General features: G+C 33.5%; 1 protein-coding gene across 2 annotated transcripts in view; it reads left to right on the plus strand.

The window, feature by feature from the left end:
- LOC137627512 (melanopsin-like) overlaps window positions 1-11,778 on the plus strand; it is a 248,043-nt gene extending 236,265 nt beyond the window's left edge. For both annotated transcript variants that reach the window (XM_068358601.1, XM_068358602.1), the window contains one exon: window positions 10,912-11,778. In XM_068358601.1, the coding sequence (XP_068214702.1) occupies window positions 10,912-11,486 (575 nt within the window). In that variant the 3' untranslated portion in view covers window positions 11,487-11,778. The remainder of the gene's footprint in view (window positions 1-10,911) is intronic.
- The last annotated feature ends 7,760 nt before the right edge of the window (window positions 11,779-19,538 follow it).

Here is a 19,538-nt window from a genome sequence, read left to right on the forward strand (position 1 = left end):
CTGCACATCAAGGACCTACCTCGTCATAAGAGGCCAAAGAGGAAAAATATATAATATATTCGAGGATGTAGTGTACATGAAAAACCGTCCTAGCCAGCAAACTATAAGTTGTACTAAGGAGATGTAGTGTAATAAAAAAAAGGTTCAAACTACATTCTGTAGTTGAATTCTGATCACTGCGAAATGTAACTGACGGACCAGTCAAGAAAACTGTGAAATATCGCAAAGTAAATCGAGAACAGTAGATGAAATATGTATTTTGTGTACAAACGAGGGGTTAATATTTTCGATGGGTTATGGATGATACTATGTTACCCCTTGGCTTTGCTCTTCTGTAATCTATTGATATCCATTCTGTACGCAAGTGCACGTGCACACATGTATGTGTGCACGTGTATACGTGTGGATATATATATATATATATATATATATATATATATATATATATATATATATATATATTATATATATATATATATACACACACACACATATATATATATATATATATATATATGTAAATATATACACACACACACACACACACACACACATATATATATATATATATATATATATATATATATATATATATATATATATATATATATATATATATATATAATCAGTAACAAAGCCACCAACCTAGCGAACAAAAGTTTTTACACGTCTTACAAACTACAAAGAAACAGACCCCACAAAAAACTAAAACTTCCATATGTTGACCTGTCAAGAATATAAGAAATTACCTCGCTTATAAAATCGCATTAGTTACTAATTACATAAAAAACGATTTTGTCATTGTGGTTTTGGAGCAAATGGAAATCAAACAGAAAGAAATAGTGAAAAGACATTTCAGATTTTAAATAGGATAAGATACAAATCATAAAATCTACCAAGCTTCTATAAAATTCCAGGAAACGAATAAAGAAATTGCCAGCAATATAAAACCTACATGGAATCTATTTATCCAACTTCTCTTTTTCCCCCAGAATGGATTACATTACGAAAAGATTAAACATTAACAGGAAGTTATTCCGATTACTTTGCTGGGGGATAAAATTCTTACCTGGTTTAATCAAGCTGATTGAGATTTCATGATGCACTCAAATCATTGCAGTTTCTTGTTTCATGGTTTATCTCTTATTTATCTCAATATCTTCGATGTTCCGTCATTCTTTCTTATAATATATTCCTTACTTCCACGTGGCTTTAAAAAAAAAAAAAAAAAGCACGCTGCGTTTCAAACTTGTTCACATTACTAACTAGAGAGGCACTCGGTAGACCACAGACCTCCTCCGCGGCAGCTTATTTTTTTACCTGTTGCTCGACCTTGACCTTGACCTTTACCCTTAACATGTATTGATTGGCGTGGATTTTCATACAGTCAAATATGAACCAAGTTTGAAGTCTCTGTGAGAACAATATCCAAACCTATGGCTGATCACGCGAATGGAACATTTTATTTGACAGTGACCTTGACCTTTGACCTTGACCTTCCAAAATAATCATTTCCAGCTTTTTTAAATAACAGTTAATCCCTGCAAGTTTCATTATTCTACGATTAAAATTGTGGCCAGGAAGCTGTTCACAAACAAACAAGCACGCAAACTTCGTTGGCGGAGGTATAATAATGATGATAACAACAGCGTTGTCTAATTATAGCATGACTTATTGCAAACGGGTTACGTAAGTCTGTAATATTTTCATTACAAGTCTCCTAGCGAATGTTTTTAAGTTGAACCCACTGACATATGTGTCTCTCTCCATAGTTTACATATGACAGATCTATTTTAACGTTGTTACTGATCTTAAATTATCATATATCAATTTTTCATTACTTATTCACTTATGTTGTTTATTTCCTTATTTCCTTTCCTCATCGCGCTATTTTCCCCAGTTGGAGCCCCTGGGCTTACATCATCCTGATTTTTCAACTAGGATTGTAGTATGGTTAATAATAATAATAATAATAATAATAATAATAATAATAATAGTAATAATAATAATAATAATAATAATAGCTAACCATTTTCTCGAATTCCTTATTCTTCATTTTCATGTTCTTTATATTTAAAGAATTTAGACTCCACAGAACAACACAAAGAACTATTAACCTTATGAGTGACAGCCAGTAGCTGTACGCTGACAGCGTCTTTATTATGAAGGTGATGTCTCGAGCTTTCAAGGATCGTTGTGACCCAATACCGTCGGTTAGGTGTAGACAAATACCGTCCAAAAAAACTGATGATGTTCTATTTTCTTAGGGTATAAAACTAAACGTTTATTGACCAATATTCAGTATTTACTCATCCCCTAATCCCCTAACATAAGTCAGCTTGGTTTATCTATCTAAATATCAAGGCACTTCCCCTCGGGGGCTAGCCGACATCAAGCAAATGAAAAAAGGGGACCTTTCCTCTCTACGCTCCTCCCAGCCTGACGAGGGACTCAACCGAGTTCGGGTGGTACTGCTAGGGTGCCACAGCCCACCCTTCCCCGTTATCCACCACAGATGAAGCTCCGTAACGCTCAATCCCCTACTGCTACTACCTCCGCGGTCATCCAAGGTTTTTTGCAGAAAATATATTAAAAAAAAAAAAAAAATACTGAAGAAAACCTAGACATTTCCGTTTCTAAGATTTTCAAAAATTATGTTTATGAATTTTTCTATTAGATTTGAAATTTTTGTTTTAAAAGATTTGAGCTTAAGAGCTGAAATACAAAATTATCTTTAATACTCGGAACTAGGAATCACAATTCCTACCCACTATAACTAAGAAAAAAGGGCGAACGGAAAAATGAATCACATTCTAAAGCCATCAAAAACCTCTACTGGAAAGATAAGTTGATTACTGTCAATGTAATGAACGCCAGATTCCGGTGTTATAAAACGCTCCCGTGTCTAGACACGTGGATACAAGCAATAGACTTTAACAACGATTACGAGGGGTAATGAGGTACAAGAAGCCATCAGGTCGTTGAATGATGAATCTATACTGCAAAAAGAACGATGCCTGAAAAGAGATCGTAGTCATTACCTCCCGTTCATTCACCACGTAATCAGACACCTAACTATTATTCTCATAGCTGCACTACCTGGTTTTAATTTAAATTAGCATTAATTGAAATATAACCTTTTGAATTCATTATTCTAAAAGCCACAAAATAAAACAAATTCCAAATTCGAACGCCAGACATGGCGATTTTCTGATTCGAAAATCTTCACGCTTTTGAAAATGAAAATAAAACATCACATCGCCTTACTTCAATGATGACCAAAGCCTCTTTCTCCTCTCATCTTATACCTACTCTCTGTTCTTATCCAATAGCAGGACTGTAAAATGAAACAGGCCTAAAGATATTAAAAAGTCAAATTGAAATACGAACGCAGACTGAGAGCAAATCCAGTATATACACCTGAAACTGCAAGAGCGATGCAGCACAGTGGATGGATTCCTTTCAGCCCAACATGTAACCATTACACTGACAACTGAAGCAGAGTAATTTGCAAATGGAATGAGCTTATAGCCTGCAACACAGGACGAGTTACGACGGTCGAAACTCTACACATTTCAATATGTCCAAGTGATTCGAAGATTTGACGTCTAGAAGTATTCATGTATTCGTGAAGTTAAAAAATGTTTAAATACAGAGACGAATGTGTGTTGAGTTTTTTTTAAGGCCGTTCATGAATAGCAGAGGTAAGGGGCAGTGACAATGCCCTAAAGACATATAATCAGTGCTCAAGTCCCTCCCCACCCAAGGACCAGGGAGGACCAGGCAACGGCTGCTGATGACTCAAAAAGTAGATCTATAGGCCCCCCCAAACACCCCCTCCCCATCCTTAGCTCACACGAATGGTGACGTTGCAGACACTACAACAAACTATCGATCTTCAGCGGGACTAGAACCCCAGTCCGGCAGATAGCCTGGCAGGAACATTTCCAACGGGCCACCACAACCCTGAAATCCGTGTAATTACTTCTACAAATACCAGATACCTCTTCTTTTTCTTCAACTTCAACCCATTTCAAAATACGGTCGCTATTTCCTTTCAATCTTTTAACACACATGGTTGAAAACATCCATTGAAACCTGGTTGGGTTGAAATCTTTCATGACGAAAGTAGAGTGCTCTCCAAAATATGGCAATATCTGATGTTTCATGAAATTACACCCAACGATCGATCAACGTTCATAATTTTGTTTTGACGGGGTATTATTACTTCCTACATATGTCAGGAACATTAATACACTTCCTGGAAGGGAGAGGAGGAACACTGGTGCACATGCATGTCTGCTTCATTCGAAATCTGCACATGAAGGCTTCTCTCTCCCGCTCTCTTCAGATATGATAGGTTATCTAATAACGATATATACTGAAGGCATGAAAAAAAAAAAATCCCTTGAAATTGAGTTACGTTGAAACGTTTCAAAAAAATCCCTTGAAATTGAGTTACGTTGAAACCTTTCAAAAAAAATCCAATTAAAAGGAGCTACTATAAAACATTTCAAAAAATCTCTTGAAAAGGGGTTACGTTGAAACCTTTAAAAAAAATCCCTTGAAATTGAGTTACGTTGAAACCTTTCAAAAAGAAAATCCCTTGAAAAGGAGTTGCGTTGAAACCTTTCAAGAAAATCCGTTGAAAATGGGTTACATTGAAACCTTTAAAAAAAATCCCTTGAAATTGAGTTACGTTGAAACCTTTAAAAAAAAATCCATTGAAAAGGAGCTACGTCAAAACCTTTAAAAAAAAAATCCCTTGAAAAGGAGTTACGCTGAAACCTTTTAAAGAAAATCCCTTGAAATTGAGTTACATTGAAACCTTTAAAAAAAAATCCATTGAAAAGGAGCTACGTCAAAACCTTTAAAAAAAATCCCTTGAAAAGGAGTTACGCTGAAACCTTTTAAAGAAAATCCCTTGAAATTGAGTTACGTTGAAACCTTTCAAAAAAAAATCCATCGAAAAGGAGCTACGTCAAAACCTTTAAAAAAAAAAATCCCTTGAAAAGGAGTTACGCTGAAACCTTTTAAAGAAAATCCCTTGAAATTGAGTTACGTTGAAACCTTTCAAAAAAAAAATCCACTAAAAAGGAGCTACTTTAAAACATTTCAAAAAATCTCTTGAAAAGGGGTTACGTTGAAACCTTTAAAAAAAATCCCTTGAAATTGAGTTACGTTGAAACCTTTAAAAAAAAATCCATTGAAAAGGAGCTACGTCAAAACCTTTAAAAAAAAAATCCCTTGAAAAGGAGTTACGCTGAAACCTTTTAAAGAAAATCCCTTGAAATTGAGTTACATTGAAACCTTTAAAAAAAAATCCATTGAAAAGGAGCTACGTCAAAACCTTTAAAAAAAATCCCTTGAAAAGGAGTTACGCTGAAACCTTTTAAAGAAAATCCCTTGAAATTGAGTTACGTTGAAACCTTTCAAAAAAAAATCCATCGAAAAGGAGCTACGTCAAAACCTTTAAAAAAAAAAATCCCTTGAAAAGGAGTTACGCTGAAACCTTTTAAAGAAAATCCCTTGAAATTGAGTTACGTTGAAACCTTTCAAAAAAAAAATCCACTAAAAAGGAGCTACTTTAAAACATTTCAAAAAATCTCTTGAAAAGGGGTTACGTTGAAACCTTTAAAAAAAATCCCTTGAAATTGAGTTACGTTGAAACCTTTCAAAAAGAAAATCCCTTGAAAAGGAGTTGCATTGAAACCTTTCAAGAAAATCCGTTGAAAATGGGTTACATTGAAACCTTTAAAAAAAATCCCTTGAAATTGAGTTACGTTGAAACATTTAAAAAAAAAATCCATTGAAAAGGAGCTACGTCAAAACCTTTAAAAAAAAATCCCTTGAAAAGGAGTTACGCTGAAACCTTTTAAAGAAAATCCCTTGAAATTGAGTTACGTTGAAACCTTTAAAAAAAATCCATTGAAAAGGAGCTACGTCAAAACCTTTAAAAAAAATCCCTTGAAAAGGAGTTACGCTGAAACCTTTTAAAAAAATCCCTTGAAATTGAGTTACGTTGAAACCTTTCAAAAAAAATCCATCGAAAAGGAGCTACGTCAAAACCTTTAAAAAAAAAATCCCTTGAAAAGGAGTTACGCTGAAACCTTTTAAAGAAAATCCCTTGAAATTGAGTTACGTTGAAACCTTTCAAAGAATCCATTGAAATGGAGCTACATCAAAACCTTTCAAAAAAAATCCCTTGAAAAGGAGTTACGTTGAAACCTTACAAAAAAAATCCTTTGAAATTGAGTTACGCTGAAACCTTAAAAAAAAAATCCATTGAAAAGGGGTTACGTCAAAACCTTTACAAGAAATCTCTTGAAAAGGAGTTACATTGAAACCTTCAAAAACAAAATCCCTTGAAAAGGAGTTACATTGAAACCTTTAAAAAAAAATCCATTGAAAAGGAGCTACGTCAAAACCTTTAAAAAAAATCCCTTGAAAAGGAGTTACGCTGAAACCTTTTAAAGAAAATCCCTTGAAATTGAGTTACGTTGAAACCTTTAAAAAAAAATCCATTGAAAAGGAGCTACGTCAAAACCTTTAAAAAAAAATCCCTTGAAAAGGAGTTACGCTGAAACCTTTTAAAGAAAATCCCTTGAAATTGAGTTACGTTGAAACCTTTCAAAGAATCCATTGAAAGGGAGCTACATCAAAACCTTTAAAAAAAAAATCCCTTGAAAAGGAGTTACGTTGAAACCTTACAAAAAAAAAATTCCTTGAAATTGAGTTACGCTGAAACCTTAAAAAAAAAATCCATTGAAACGGAGCTACGTCAAAACCTTTAAAAAAAATCCCTTGAAAAGGGGTTACGTCAAAACCTTTAAAAGAAATCTCTTAAAAAGGAGTTACATTGAAACCTTCAAAAACAAAATCCCTTGAAAAGGAGTTACGTTGAAACCTTTCAAAAAATCCCTTGAGAAGGAGTTACGTTAAAACCTTTCAAGAAAATCCCATGAAAATGACTTGCATTGAAACCTTTCAAGAAAATCCCTTGAAAAGAGGTTACGTTGAAACCTTTAAAAAATCCCTTGAAAAGGAGTTTCGTTGAAACCTTTAAAAAAATAACTTGAAAAGGAGTTACGGTGAAACCTTTAAAAAAAATCACTTGAAAAGGAGTTACGATGAAACCTTTCAAAAAAATCCCTTGAAAAGAAGTTGAAACCTTTCAAAAAAAACCTTGAAAAGGAGTTACGTAGAAACCTTTAAAGAAATCCCTTGAAAACGAGTAACGTTGAAACCTTTTAAAAAAATCCCTAGAAATGGAATTGTGTTTAAACCTTCAATGACAAAACTAATTGAAAACATTCCTTAAAACAGGGCTGTGGTGAAACCTTCCGTGATGAAGGTACAGTTGAATACATCCTTCAAAAATAGGTTGGGTTGAAACATTCATTGGAGAAATTTGTGTTGAAAACACTCCTTAAAAGGGGCTGGATTGAAATCATCCGTGGCAAGAGCATTTGAAAACAACCTTTGAAAGGGGGATGTTTTTTGGAACCTTCCACGACGAATGTAGAGTTGAAAACATCCCTTGAAAATGAGATGGATTGCAATCTTCCCGGGAAAAAAAGTTAAAAACTTCCCTTCAAAACAGATTAGGTTGAAACCTTTCATAAAAAAGTAGAGTTGAAAGCGTCCCTTGATCAGAGGTCGGGTTGAAACCTTCCATAACGAAACTAGAATTGAAAACATGCCTTGAATAAGCAGTTGGGTTGAAGACTACCCCCCAAAAAAGTTAAAGTTTAAAATACCTTTTGAAAAGGGACTGGGTTGGAACCTTCCTTGGCCAAAGTTAAGTTTCAAGCATCACTTGAAAAGAGGTTGAGTTGAAACTTTCCATGAAGAAAGTAGAGTTGAAAAAAGAAAAAAAGACTTGAAAAGAGGCGGTTGAAATCTTCCATTTCAATAGTAAAGTTTAAAACATCCATTGATAAGGGGTGGGCTGAAGCCTTCCATGATGTCAGTAGAGTTGAACGCATTTCTTGAAAAGGGGTTGGGTTGAAGCCCACTAAAAAAGTAGGGTTGCAAAGCTTCCCTTGAAATAGGGTTGGACTGAAACCTTTCATGACTGCAGTTTTAAACATCGCGTGAAAATAAGTAGGATTAAAAACTTCCTTGACGTAAGTAGAGTTGAAAAAAATCCTTTGAAAATAGATTGCCTTAAAACTTCATTGATGAAAAGTTTTGAAAACATCCCTTGAAAATAGGTTGGATTGAAACCTTCTTTGTCAAAAGTATAGTTGAAAACATTCCTTGAAAAGAGGTTGGCTTGAAACCTTCTATGTCAAAAGTATAGTTGAAAAAAATCCCTTGAAAATAGATTGCCTTAAAACTTCATTGATGAAAATAGTGTTGAAAATATCCCTTGAAAATAGGTTGGATTGAAACCTTCTATGTCAAAAGTATAGTTGAAAACATCCCTTGAAAAGAGGTTGGCTTGAAACCTTCTATGTCAAAAGTATATTTGAAAACATTCCTTTAATGAGGGTAAAATAATAACCATTCCAGTATTCACTCCCAGCCCCATCGAACGGCTGATATACAATACATAATCATCAATTCATCCACTAACCCATAGAGCTTCAGATTTAAAATTCATATCCATCAAAACTAACAAACATTCTATCGCCCATTTCGGATAATGGTTACCGTTCTCTTTGCAATAAAACATTTGAATTTTAGGCATAAATTTTACAGATCATAAAAATGAAGGTGACCCAACATAACAGTGACATGATTGTTACCCTGTTATTGGTGGGTAACCTCAAACTTCTGAAATCCATATCAGATGCCATTTTTTTCCTATAGAAAAAGCTCACCAGAGTTTTGTAACTTATGTTGATTTTTTCATCTATTTATTTCCTTTTTGTATTCTCAATAACTTAATATTTCTTTTTCTATATTGAACACCTCTTTTCCAGGGAGTCCTTGGGGTTCTAGCATCAAGTTATTATCATCATTTTTATTATTATTATTATTATTATTTGATAAGCTACAACACTAGTTGGAAAAGCAGGACGCTATAAGCCCAAGGGCTCCAACAGGGAAAATAGCCCAATGAGGAAAGGAAGTAAGGAAAAACTAGAAAAGAAGTTTACGAACAATAATATTAAAATAAATCTTTCATTTATAAACTATATATGTCGCATATAGCTAATAATAAAATAATATTGTCTAATACAATAATCCAAACCTTATTTTTCCTAGTTCAAGTACTCCAATCTTTTGCCTTTTGCTTTTCTTTATCAATACCAATGCTTAAACTGTACGGTGCAAAAACAGCTATCAATGACATATTGTATGACAATGACAAGTATTCAAAAGCTTATTACTGCTTACAGTAGATCTGATCGACTCAGCTGGGTTCAACAGTTGTATAGAAATGACCATACTACAAGATACACAATCAGCCAACAAAATGATATTCTAGAAGACTGAAAAAAGGTAAAAAGATAAAAACTTATGACTGCTAGCAACTTCCCGTCTTGGCCCAGAATGATTTACCAGCTGTATGGAAAGCTTAATGACTTATCAGCTAGAGAAAAAAATGCTTGAATTATTTTTTCCTTGCTTTTTGCTAAGTATTTCTTTGCATTAACTTGTATTTTAGAATATTTTTTTTTCTATTATCTTTTTTTTTTCTTCATTTCAGAAAAAAGTAAAACTTACTTTTTTTCTTACGTTTTGCTGACTACTACTTTGCAATTTACTTGTATTTCCGAATATTATTTTCTATTATCACAATTTTCTTAAGTTTTTCATTTATGTATAAACAAAGATGATTCAAGCTTCCTTTCCAAACAGTGCTTGAGTCTGCTAATATTTCTAAACAGAGATCTTTCATGCAAAAGGTCACAATTTAAAAACTGAAATCCCCAGCTAATTTGAATAATAATTCTCCTGCTTCTGCTAACATGCTTAATGCTAGACTACTGCTTTCCCGTTGCAATACTTTCTGTACTTCATATGGGGAAAAGTGATTTGAGAACATATTGCTAAGACTCTAGAGCATGGAATTAAAAAGTATAATCAGTACCTATTGAATAATGGTGATACAAATAGATCACACGATTAGTGAACATCATATTCACTCAAGTAAATATACTAAATACTTTCAATAAATAAATGTTATTTTCAAATAAATAAATCCCTATATTCATTTAGTGAAATGTAATATTTACTAATAAAGAACATCTAATTTTAATTATATAAAGGATTTTGCTATCAAATGTCACCCTATTTTTATTTCATAAAATACTGACTTTACTAATAAACATGACTTTCATCATATAAAATACTGACTATATAAAGAGCAGACTTTCATCACAAAAGATACTAACTTTACTAATAAAGAACAGACTTTCACCGCATAAAATACTGTCTTCACTAATACGGTCTAGACTTTCATTACATAACATACTGATTTTACTAATAAGGTCCAAACTTTCATTACATAAAATACTGACTTTACAAATAAGGTCCAAACTTTCATTACATAAAATACAGACTTTACCAATACGGTACATACTTTCATTACATAAAATACTGACTTTACTAATACGGTACAGACTTTCATTACATTAAATACTGACTTTACTAATAAGGAAAAAACTTATCTTATAAAATAATCACGTCACTACTAAAAAACCAGACTTTCATCACATAAAATACTGTCTTTACTTTTAAGGTACAGACTTTCATCATGTAAAATACTGATTTTGCTAATAAAAAAGTCTTTCATCATATAAAACAGACTTTCATCATATAAAATACTAACTGTACTAATAAAGAAAGTCTTTCATCATATAAAACAGACTTTCATCATATAAAATACTGGTTGTACAAATAAAGAACAAACTTAATCGCATTAAACGCAGTACTAACACCCATCTATCCTTTCAGGTAGTGCCAAAAAGTCCAAAGACCGAACCCGAGAGAATTCCCTGAACACGCTCAACATGGACAGAAAGGATTCGAACTCAACCTGCCTCACCAGCGGTAACATGGAGACGCCCTCCACCCCTCTGACCTTACTCATACCGAGTGAACTTGAAGACGACCTGCCCCTTTACGCCGTCTCGAAAAATGTCTCCATCAGCAGTTGCTCCCGGAGGAGCAGCGGGTGTTCTCACATGTCCATTCTGAATCCCAGACAGAGAGAACTCTTCAGGAGCGACTACTCCAGAAGAGTTTCAGAGACGCCCCTCTCTACTTCCAGGTTGCTGTCTAATGATGACTTGAGTCTCAATTACAACCCGAGACGGAGGCTCACGAACAATGGTTGTGACCTTGGGCCTCTGAGGTACCCCTGCAGAAGATCGGTGTCTTTTTCCATATCTCCAACTGGGACTCCTAAGGTCAGGCCCTCCCCGAAGTTGGGTACTGCAACGAGCTACGATCTGCCGGTGCCACATCGCTCCTTCTCTTTTTATGGTTTCAGGGACAATAAAACGTTCCGGAGCAAAAGACCAAAATGAATGACAGGAAATCCATAACAAAAAGTGTAATTTGTTCCGTGTAAACCTTTATGTATTCCCAATGTGTCGGTAGAATCATTAGAGAAACCGAATTAAGTGTAACTTGAAAATGTATTGCACGTGTCTGGTGATAGTGTTCTGTAAAAAAAAAAGATGAGCGTTCGTAACCCACGCGTATAAATGGCGATTAATATCAAATGAAATTTTTATGGTATAAAACATTAGATGCAGACCAAAATAAAGTGATCTCACATTCTAAAGAATACATATATAGTATAACATACATACACACACACACACACACACACACACACACATATATATATATATATATATATATATATATATATATATATATATATGAAACCACTAAGTTCAAGGTATACGCACAGCAACTCATTTCCTTGACGATGACAAGACTTACAAAGAAAGCGTTTCAAACTTCTGGAGAGGCTCAGATTGGATTGGATTGGATAGTATTTATTGATTTTGGTTACATAACTCAGCGCTGGGACCTGTGAGGCCCTTCACCTTGTTAAGTGCAGCTGTGGGGAAATCTCAAAGTAGGCTACACTATGAAATAACATATAATGTTGGATAGGTAGGTGGAAGAGAGGAAGTGGAAACGAAGAAAAAATAAGATAGGAAGGAATTGTAACTAGGGGCTCAAGGAACGCTGCAAAGACCCTTAATTATGCTTACAGTGTACCGCGCAAGGTGCACTGATGGCACAAAACGTCTATGGAATCAAATTATTATTATTATTATTATTACTTACTAAGCTACAACCCTAGTTGGAAAAGCAGTATGCTATAAGCCCAGGGGCTCCAACAGGGAAAATAGCTCAGTGCGGAAAGGAAAAAAGGAAAATAAAATATTCTAAGAAGAGTAACAACAATAAATATCTCCTATATAAACTATAAAAACTTTAACAAAACAAGAGGAAGAGAAATAAGATAGGAGAGTGTGCTCGAGTGTACCCTCAAGCAAGAGAACTCTAACCCAAGACAGTGAAAGGCCATGGTACAGAGGCTATGGCACTACCCAAGACTAGAGAACAGTGGTTTGATTTTGGAGTGTCCTTCTCCTAGAAGAGCTGCTTACCATAGCTAAAGAGTCTCTTCTACCCTTACCAAGAGGAAAGTGGCACTGAATAATTACAGTGCAGTAACCCCTTGGGTGATGAAGAATTGTTTGGTAATCTGTGTTGTCAGGTGTATGAGGATAGAGGAGAATATGTAAAGAATATGCCAGACTATTCAGTGTGTATGTAGGCAAAGGGAAAATGAACCGTAACCAGAGAGGAGGATCCAACGTAGTACTGTCTGGCCAGTCAAAAGACCCCATAACGTTCCAAACTTACATGATCCCACCTTCTAAATCTTGTATATCTTTCATACATCCTCTATGTATAAAGCAAATCCTCTCCTTCACATAAATATGTACAAAATAAAGCACTATGGATAGATCCTTAGTATGCATAAAGATAGTGAAAAGCTGCCATGTAAAGAGAAAACGACGTGATTGCAGCACAAAAAGAAACTTCGATTAAAGCATTAAAGAACTGTGGTGAAGAATATGGTTAGAAATTATTCAGCAAAAGATCTGAAAAGATATTAAAAGTGACCCAATACATAACACTGAAATTCAGTAGTATATATAGACTGACAATCACTGTAACCCTGGAAACCATCTCAAGAAAATCAACCTGCTCTGCATTTTTGAAGGATCATAAAAGCCTTATAAAAAGAAACCTGGCATAAAAATAAAGCCTCAGCATTTCGTGTAAAATTTGAAGCATACTGGAGATAGAGTTCAAAGGTTAATATAAAGAGACCTGGCTTCTAAAAAGCACTGACACTTGCGGAGTGATTATGGCCGCATAGAACTGCACCTGATTTTCGAGGTTCTTGTGATAAGACAGAGGTAAATTCACACAATGAGACTCAGATCAAATTGAAATAAGTGAACAAATGTGATAGTGTTTGGATTATTTCATAAAATTAATCCTGAACGCTGTAAAAGTAAACGATTAAGGCAATTTACCAGGACCTTAAGTGGTAATAAGGCAGCTCCCTTTCTTACAGTAGATTTTGCAATGTACTTGTGCATTCAATAACACTGTAGTATTAGATGCCAGAAAATATGATTATTTATTTTGCTAGAAAAATAAAACCATGAATAAAAAAGCAAAACTACACTAGTTAGTGCTGAATTCAAAGATATCTTAAAAAGTGTATTTTATAGTACCATAAATTATTTTCTGTACCTGTTCTTGTCCCAAATATGAATGTTGTGCAATGTTAATGTTAAATATAAAGTATAATGATGTTAAAATCATCCTTCTTTATCCTGATATTGTTCTTTTTAACTGCTCACTCCGCAAAAACAGGTTTGCGGGCACTCTACCAATTAACAGATCGGTGCAAAACTACTTAACTTGTACTCGGTGCTGTAACTCAACTTTTTTCTATAGCCACAAAAAAGTCTTAATGAAAAGCTTTGGTTTTAATTTTATCACTTTCTACGGTGGTTCCGTGAGTTTCTTCTTTCTTAAATCTATCTCTACCCAATCCTCTTAATCCTGTTTGTGTGTGTGTGTGTGTTTTTTTTTCTTTTTCCATTTAAACCCCAAACTACGTCTATTAGGTGTGCTGTATATGGAACCTTTGCCATAGCCATGATATCAATTTTGACAACCTATTGTGGTATCTTTAAACTCTTCTTTCAGATTCATGGCTCGACTTAAGCAGTCCACCATCTTTCTGCGACAGGCTTTTGCAACATATCCACACTTATATCCTGTTCTCTTAACTTTCATAATTTTGGCCATGAAAATAAATGTTCTTTGTTACATTCTTCTTCTTTGCACAGGTGACACTCATAATCTACATTTTACTCTGAAATCTGTTTTCATTTCAAGCATGTTTAACATTGCCTTCACTATTGGGATTGCCTTATCCATATCCATTTTAATATTATACGGTGTGAGTTATTGCCATCTATAAATCTTATATTTTTCTTTTAACACTTTCACGTTTTCTTCGATTGTTTCCTTTACCTTTTCCACATTTTTTCTTAAATTAGTTTTTTGTTCTGGGTTCTTTTCCCGTCCCATTTCCTATTTCGCCTATTTTCATTTTATATTTACAACAAATTTCTTCAATACTGCTCCTCCAACATTTTTCATAGCGGTTTTACAATTAATATTCAATTATCTCTCTGATAAATATCTTTTCATCCGAGTTTATAATAAAATGGAACAGCATTATTCAAGACCCGGTTATATTCCTGTTTCTAATTAGATGTCCAAATAAGTAAGCTACATTTGTTTATCATTGTGTATCGAAGGTTTTCTTCCAGATCTTTCATTTCTTTATCTCTTATTTCACTCCTGGTCTCTACATTAGCAAATATTGTTGGAACAACGACTGCTCTATATGTTTTCTTTCTGGCATCCAATATGTCTCCATATTTACGTATTTCTTGGACCATGTTAGCGACCCTTAGGCTTTTCTTAGCTATACTTATTTCCTTGTTTCCTTACTGTGTACCCTTCTCCCACATACTTATAGTACAAGGTAACTACATTCACTGACCTATTCTTCATTTTTTTCCTGTAATCTCTATTTTTTCTTTTATTTATTACTCAAACCAGATGTTTTGGAATTGGTACTGTTTGAACGTTTTCAGGATCCCCAAGCCACGACAGTTACTTATTGCTTATTCTAGTCCTTTCCTTCCTGTGGGAAAACATAATATCGTCTACAAATATCAAGGATTCAATTTCAATATTCCTTATCAGTTATTTTTTTCTACAGATGCTATCCACTTTGTCTATCACTATACTTCCCATCTTAGGTCCAAATATAGTTCCTTTTGTTATTTTTCCTCTATCTCAATTTTATCTGTTGTTTCTGCGGGACAGTTAAGGACTGCTACACCTTTTAAATTCATTTTTAATGCAATACTTTTGAGCATGCTATTACTTCTCGCATCTTTTTAATACAATATTCCAGATCTAATTTATCGAAGCATTTACATGCATAATAAAACCGTATGTATGTTGGTCCACCATGTAAGCATTATAGCCGATTACTGTAGTCAGAGTTAGCATATGATCTCCACTCGATCTTCCTTCGATGATTGCATATTGGAACTTACACGTCTCTTTCTTGTGTTTGTTCTTTGATTTTTCCATTTTTACTTCTCCGATATATAATCAATTGCAATTGCTTCACTAAAATACTTTTCCTGTTTGAGCCCTAGGGCTTGGTAACATCCTTCTTTTTCCAATTAGGGTTGTTGTTTAGATGATAATAATAATAATAATAATGATAATAATAATAATAATAATAATAATAATAATAATAATAATAATAATAATAATAATAATAACAAATCAGCACTCTTCCGTCATTAAGTTTCTATTATTACTAAACCCTTTAAAGCCGTCTATGTTTAACTCTTCTTTATCCCTCAAGCGAGTCTCAGTGATGGAGATAATTACTGGTTTCACCTTTTCGACTACCTCCTCCAGCGAGCCCAATTTTAACTTTATTCCCCTTTTAATAATGTAGTATATGTTGAATGATTTATAAAATTTTATTTTCTTTTCCCTTCTCCTCTTTCTTTTCAATAGGACTATAGCCTACTTTGGCTTGACCGTCCTGCGGAATTAGATATGCCGTCTTTTTTACCTTCTCAAATTGCTCTGATTCGGCTTGTAAGATTTCCCCTTGCCTATTTCTTGTATTCTTCTTCCTGTTCCCTACATTTTACAATTTAAAAAAAAAAATATTTGGCTTTCCATATTTTTTTTTCTACGGGATGGTTGATTTTTTTTTTTCATGTATTTTTTCCTCTTATTGCATCTACACGGCTCCTTATTACGTCCATACAGTGACATGATTTATCTCTTAAATCATTATGGCTCATCCTCTTTAACAGATATTATAGCATTATTTCTAGTGTACCAACTGTCTTTCTACCAATGTCATTATTTGCAATTATTTCCATACAGGCATCTACCTTCTATATAGAACTTGCATGGCATTTGTTTCTTTGTCAGTTCCTCTGTAGATCAAATTCCTCATACAGATAGCGTATGTGGAGAAATCTACATACCCGGCCTTCTTTACGGAATCAATTTTTGAAATTTGTGCAATTTTTTTTTTTTTTTTTTTTTTTTTTTTTTTTTTTTTTTTGAGGGGGCGGCATTCTTTCGGTGTGCTTCTGGGCAAATCCTGCTCTGGACATCTTGCTCTTCTTCTTATACTGTTTCCTCGTTGTTTTGTTAATTTTTAATAATCATTATCACTTCTATTTGCAGTGGTAGTAATGTTTTGGATTACCTATGTATCAGCTTAAGCCTTACGCTGCAAAATGAAGAGTCCAAAGGCTCTTGATTAATTATGAGGCTCAGACCATCAAGCCAAGACACAGAACTTATCTCTTAACCAGCGCATCTTTCATTCAAACTTTCCTCCAGGCATCAAATTTACATTAACACGGTCCTCTCTTGCATCATTCATATCAGCCGATCTTCTGTCATATGCAATGAGATGCACTTTAGGACACGTTCTCATCGAATGACAGGGCTCCATTTGCATATTATATTTCAAACTCCCTACGCGCTAGATGTATTCGTCTGTTCTTGGGCCCATACGCAACCCTTCCATAAAATTATATTGAAAATAAGTTCACGGCTTTTTTGGATATATCATGCGCCGTAGACTAAAAAACGGCATCCTGCGTCTACCCATAGAGAGATATATAGATAATTTATTGATCACAACTACAAAGTTTTACCATATATAGATAACGTACAACATAATGCCCAAAAAGTTGCTCGTTTACAATTATTCTTTATCATTCAGCTATAATCCACAAAATAACAATATATAAAAGAACAAAGACAAAATATACAAAGACGAAAACAAAAGAGGAATCGGCCTACCACATTAACTGTACACCTCATGGATTAATTTACGTGTATTATCTAAAGTTAAGTTTTATCAAAAAGTTCCTCTACTTTGTCGATATTATAATGGATTCTAAATGACTCTGTTAAAGGACACAGATCTTTCAGTTGTAAGACCGCACATACACAGATGTTCCTCGATAAGAAGCCGGCCCGGCCGCGAATTTTTTTTTCCCAAACAGGTTTGCATATTGGGGCAGGGCTTCGTAGGCAGAAAACAGATTATAAGGGTAACTCCTTTATTACGGCTGCGTTGAGATTTGATGTGTAACTAGCTCATTAAAGTTATGATCAGTAACTGCGTTCATAAAGAGCTGAAATATTTATAGATAGCTTAATAATAATAATGATAATAATGATGATAATAATAATAATAATAATGATGATGATGATGATGATTACTATTACACACACACGTGTATATATATATATATATATATATATATATATATATATATACATATTTATATGTATTATATATATATATATATATATATATATATATATACATATATATAATATTATATATATATATATATATATATATATATATATATATTATATATATATATATATATTTATATATACTGTATATATGTATATATATTATAATATTATATATATATTTATATATATATATATATATATATATATATATATATCATGATTGGCCTATGAAAACTAAATGTTACTGAATAACTTAATTTTCCAAACTTTCCTTGTGTTAACTACAATGTTCTTACCAGTTTCATAGTTCGATTCGTGCAAGTAGCCTAAAACCTTTCCACAACAAATCATCATCATTACTTTTATATCTATTACTTTATTGTTTCACCTGTTTGAGCATGTTGAAGAATAAGGGCTTTAAAAGTCTGTCAATTTTACATGTTGATTTCTTACTCTACCTCTAGAGTTATTAGGTTCTTTGAATGGCTAGCTTGGATCCATATATCTAGTTACGGCTAAATTTTCCTTTGCCTACAAATTCAACGATTCGTCTGGTCTATTCTTTACACATTCTCATCTGTCTTTATACACCTTTCAACACTGAGATTACCAAACACTTCTTCGTTCAAGGGTTTAACTACTGTTCAGTGGCTACTTTCCTCTTCATAAGGATTGAGACACTCTAGCTATGGTAAGTAGCTCTTCTAGGAGAAGGACACACCAAAAGGATAATAATAATAATAATAATAATAATAATAATAATAATAATAATAAAAATATTAATGATATTAATAATATTAATATCAATAATAATAAATAATAATAATAATAATAATAATAATAATAATAATAGTAATAACAATCTCAATAAAAATATTAATATTAAGAATAATAATACTAATATTAATGTTAACGTTAATATCAATATTGATAGTCAATATAATCAATGATGTCATCAGCTATGGGTGCGTCAATAAAACAGTGCAATTTCGACTGATCAGGAGAAATGAGGACCTTTGAGAGGTACAGAGGTGCCTCATTGGTTTTGCCTAATGCAAAGAAAAGAAAACTGTGATGGAAAAAGGAAACAGCGAGCAAGGTTTAGCCTGCTGCTGCAGTTAGTCGTCGCTCATCTATACTTGGGGTCAGGAGATGCCTTCATACAGATCGTAAGGTTAAAGATACTTGCGACAGTGAAATTAAAAAGCGTTAAGATAGCAGCATAGAGTAGTCAAATAATCCCAAAGAAGAGACCAAAATGTGCTTCTCACTCTCTAAGTTAGTGGGTTACTAACAACGAAAAAAATGGACAATATAAATCTTCCAAGCGGTAGTTGGATGTGTATAATTTATTGCCTTATCGAGTGAGTTATACAATTTCATGATGTATGATGAGTATGTATATATATGAATTTTTCAATGTAGAATGAATATCTATTTGGCTAAGCAATAGATGTTTTAATCTAGATTAATCCTCTTGGTTATGAAATGTCACAGACAAGTGTTCCCCTGGGAATCTAACAAACTTTTGAAATTCAAAGTATTTTAGTAACATTCAGTTTTAAGAACTAAAGGGCAAATATTGGCTTTTAAACACATATATGCATAGCATGTGAGTGTGT

This window comes from Palaemon carinicauda, chromosome 35, assembly GCF_036898095.1.
Source record: "Palaemon carinicauda isolate YSFRI2023 chromosome 35, ASM3689809v2, whole genome shotgun sequence".
Taxonomy (NCBI): domain Eukaryota; kingdom Metazoa; phylum Arthropoda; class Malacostraca; order Decapoda; family Palaemonidae; genus Palaemon; species Palaemon carinicauda.